We start from the raw sequence: 3,945 nt of genomic DNA, 5'->3' as shown, positions 1-3,945 counted from the left end.
GTATCCACCACCAAGAGCTCCATCCACAAATCTTCCGGTCACATCAACAACATCAACAACATCAACACAACCACTAACTACGAGATCCTCATCCACAATTCTTCCAACCACATCAACAATATCCACGCAGACATTGACCAAGAGAGCCACCGTCACTTTCATAGGGTTTGGCCGAGAAAACATAGTCAACTAGTTGTTCTAAGAAGCGGGGTCTAACTTTCCATGTGGAGTTTATCTGTGAATCAAAGGAGGCGGAGAAGAACAGAGATCGAGATCGAGAACTAATCGGCAAGAGCGTTGAAGACTACGCGGCGGCGGTCGGGGCTAAGGAACGATCCAGAAACTAAAATCGAGAGGTGGAACACGGTAATACGATGTCGAGAGAGACGAATCAAGAAGATTTAGAGCGGCATCGAAAGTATCTATCTCAGATTACAAATTTGTCGCACGGGAGAAAGGGGTAGGTTTCGTCGTTTCATAATTTTCTCAGATTAAAGATTTTGTTTGAAAGAGGAACCGACGCCAAAGAGATAAAGTGACGTTATATTTTGACTTTTAATTTATCTTATTTGTTTAGATAGATAGTGTAACGAAATGAGATGTACTTTAGTTAGAGGTTATATTGGTAATTTTGTTAAGGTAATGTGTCTTGTATGTCCAATGTATCTCTTAGTGTAATTGACAATTTAGAATGTGTCTCCTAGGTTGAAAATTTCTAACAGCTTTTATCAGAGCAGCAATTCAAATGAACTGAAACTGAGATAGTGAGATGGGTATATCAAAGTCAATACAATCTACCTACTGATAGAGACCACTCTCTTAACGAATCCCTTACTCTACGGAACGATTCACATGCACACATCTCAATATGTAATATACTCCATATAATATGTGATATTTAAATTTGTGGTATAAAGTTTGACACCATGCACATAATATTATTGTATAATTGTAGTCTTATATTTTACTATGGGCCTACGGAACAGAAGACAGAATCTAAGGACCAATTCCCATCACTTTGCAGCCGAAATGGTTAGGAATTTAGTAGTCTGACACTATCGAAAGAAGTTATGGCCTACCATTCTTTTTTTTTTCCGTCAATGTTTTTAATATTAAAAGAATCGGGCCAAACTCAGAAACAGATTACATGAAACCCCAAAATACATAAACTAAATACCAGACCCAATGATCCACACTACAGACCTACCCATTACACGGGCCAACAGTCCAAACCATCCCCGGTGTGACGACGACCGACTCGAGCGTCAAGGAGACTGGACGCCGGACACGTGGATGCATCTTAACCCATCAGACCTGCACGCGTCACATCCGCCTCGACTTGGCCGTCTCCGCCTCGTCCCACCACCGGAATCCCTCACCACAACAAACTTCAAACGGAGCTCGTAACCGAAGAGCCTCCGCCGAACCCATCCAATACTTCCCATTCTATCTACCCGTCGGAGAGCCTCATCTCTCCTAGAGAGCTCTTCCGACAAAGCGACAGCTTGAAATCTTCAACCCTAAAGCGACAACCAAGAACCAGTCGATCCCAGCTCGAACCCAGCACTAAGGAACCATAACTAAAAAAAAATAAAGCCGGCGGCTAGAAGCTGAGGAAGCCTTCACACCCCGGGGACTTGAGCCGACGACGGCGAAGCCAAAGACGCTTCCACCTCACGGATCTGTGGAAGCCTCCATCTACCATTCTTTTCTAATTTATTTTTCTATTTTGTTCTTTAAATATAATGTATATTTACTTATCATGAAAAATAGAGAAATAAAACGTAAATAATATATTTTTGGACAACAATGTAAATAATCAAAACCTGAACAGCAAAGTTGAGGGAGGCAAGGGCAGTGCTGCTGGCGAGTCTGATTCGGTAAGTCTTGTTAGGCTCCACATGTAGTCTCTGTGGTGCACACTGATCACCTTCTTTAAACGTGCATGTTGGTAACATCGTGTTGCTAAATTGAGCCGCCAATGAACAATTGAATTGTCCTCTCCCATTGACCAATATGCTCTTCAAAATTTCCCCCCCAAAATAATAAATTCAGAATTGAACATGAAGTAAATTTTAATACGTAGATGAAAATAAATAACCTGAGCTTCACCGATCCAGCGCATAGGTCTAGAAGAAAGACCGATTTCTTGAGAGAGAACATCCTCATGCCACCAATCGCTTAGTAAGAGATTAAACTCTCCATCGTATCTCAATGGCTCTTTCTTCCCTTTCGCTACGTCGATAATCAACGATCCGTATAGCCCAGCTGATCTCTGCATGCCGTAGTGCCCATGGTAGAAGTGTGTTCCAGGCTGCACCGTATCAATAAATTACATTTGTTTGTTCTTATCTATTTCATTTTGTTATAACTACAAACTATTACCTTATCAACAGTGAAATTGTAGGTAAAGGTCTCGCCAGGGCTAATGGCACATTGAGTAACTCCCGCTGCTCCATCTGCCCATGGACTTCCCAGCTGTTCACAAAACCCATACTTAATCACTAATCTACATTCTTGATCTATGTCAAGATGATATTCTATGTTGTTTTATACGGATTTAGGATTTTGCATGCAAAAGAGCACAATAAATAGAATACTGTCATAAGCTAGAAATAGAAATAAACCAAATGGAATCTACTAGGAAATGTGCTAAGCTTAATTATTAATTTCTATGATAATATTTAAGCAATTAATAAAGTCCAAAAAAGAAACCAACGTCCCAAGGAAGAGTCGTAAATGTAGTGGTCTTATAGAGAAGAGACAGGAGTCATCATCAATCATGCATGGCATGTGCTTCGAAACCATTATTTAGGCAATTCCTTTATTCTTTATCATCTTACGACAAATGTACAAATATTTATCTATACAATTAAATCAATTATTTGATGCTTAATTATGTGTATGAAAAAAACAGACAGAAGAAAAACTTAAGATCTGAATGTACATCATATCGTGAGTGATGATCACTTAGTGGGCGTATCCATTCCTCTAATGTCTAAAATCCGTTTATTCTCAAAATTATAAAATGAAAATATACAATACAACTAATTTGGGTAGTTCTCTTCTTTAACATAAATTACTATATGCGCAAAGAAAGTTTAAGCCTTAAAGATCAGTCTAGAGTTTGGTTTGCAATCTCCTAGTTATTATTCCAAAAATAAAGTAGAGGACCTGACGGATTCCATGCCAATGGATAACAAGGCCTTCGGTGGCGAGTTTGTTGGTGAGGTGGACGACGATGGTGTCTCCAGCGAGGGCGTGTATGGTGGGGCCAGGAAACTGGCCGTTGACGGCCATGACCATGCCTTCTTTGCAGTCGGGCCACCCGAACTTGTATTCAACCTCCCAAGCATACTCTCTCACGGCAGCAGACGCCGTGTGAGCCAAGATAGCCACCGCCACTATCCACCACATACCCATTAATGGCTTGTGTATGTGAATGATGATGTATGCTCATCATAGACGTATATATAGAGGGAATGAGGAAGATAGATGGGAGAGATAATGGGCTGCAAAAGCATATATTCGGGGTTTTAGTCAAGAATGACATTTAAAATTTTCTTTATTGTTGGTTTTTTAGTTTGGTCACAAGATACATGGACATAATTTAGATCGTGTATACAATCAATATGTCAAGAAGATTCGGAATAGTAGGTGATCTCATGATACATGGTATTAGGGGTGATTGGTTGAATATGCGTTAGAAGATTAGATCACGTTCACAATCTTTATAATGCCAACTTTATCAAACTCACCGTTTGAAAGGTTAATTATCACATAAAAGCATATACAGTAGGTAGACGAATTCTTTCTAGTGTATAACTTTAATCTTATAGACGACACAATATTATTTTCTTGTCGACATAATTTATCGTATCAAATTAGAACTTTAAAAAAAAAAAAAAAAAAAATTAAAAAAAAAAAAAGTTTAAAAAAAAAAAT

The 3,945-nt window shown here is 39.1% G+C and overlaps 1 protein-coding gene across 1 annotated transcript in view; it reads right to left on the bottom strand.

Moving 5' to 3' along the window:
* The window catches only part of LOC106318999 (L-ascorbate oxidase-like), a 5,932-nt gene extending 2,492 nt beyond the window's left edge, over positions 1 to 3,440 (bottom strand). The window contains exons 1-4 of the mRNA XM_013757189.1: positions 3,175 to 3,440; positions 2,386 to 2,478; positions 2,102 to 2,314; positions 1,827 to 2,021 (exon numbers count right to left, since the gene is read on the bottom strand). Coding sequence (XP_013612643.1) covers positions 1,827 to 2,021; positions 2,102 to 2,314; positions 2,386 to 2,478; positions 3,175 to 3,423 — 750 coding nt within the window. The 5' untranslated portion in view covers positions 3,424 to 3,440. The remainder of the gene's footprint in view (positions 1 to 1,826; positions 2,022 to 2,101; positions 2,315 to 2,385; positions 2,479 to 3,174) is intronic.
* Between the last annotated feature and the right edge of the window lie 505 nt (positions 3,441 to 3,945).

The sequence above is a fragment of the Brassica oleracea genome, chromosome C2 (genome assembly GCF_000695525.1).
Source record: "Brassica oleracea var. oleracea cultivar TO1000 chromosome C2, BOL, whole genome shotgun sequence".
Classification (NCBI taxonomy): Eukaryota; Viridiplantae; Streptophyta; class Magnoliopsida; order Brassicales; family Brassicaceae; genus Brassica; species Brassica oleracea.
This window is presented reverse-complemented; position numbering and strand designations above follow the sequence as displayed.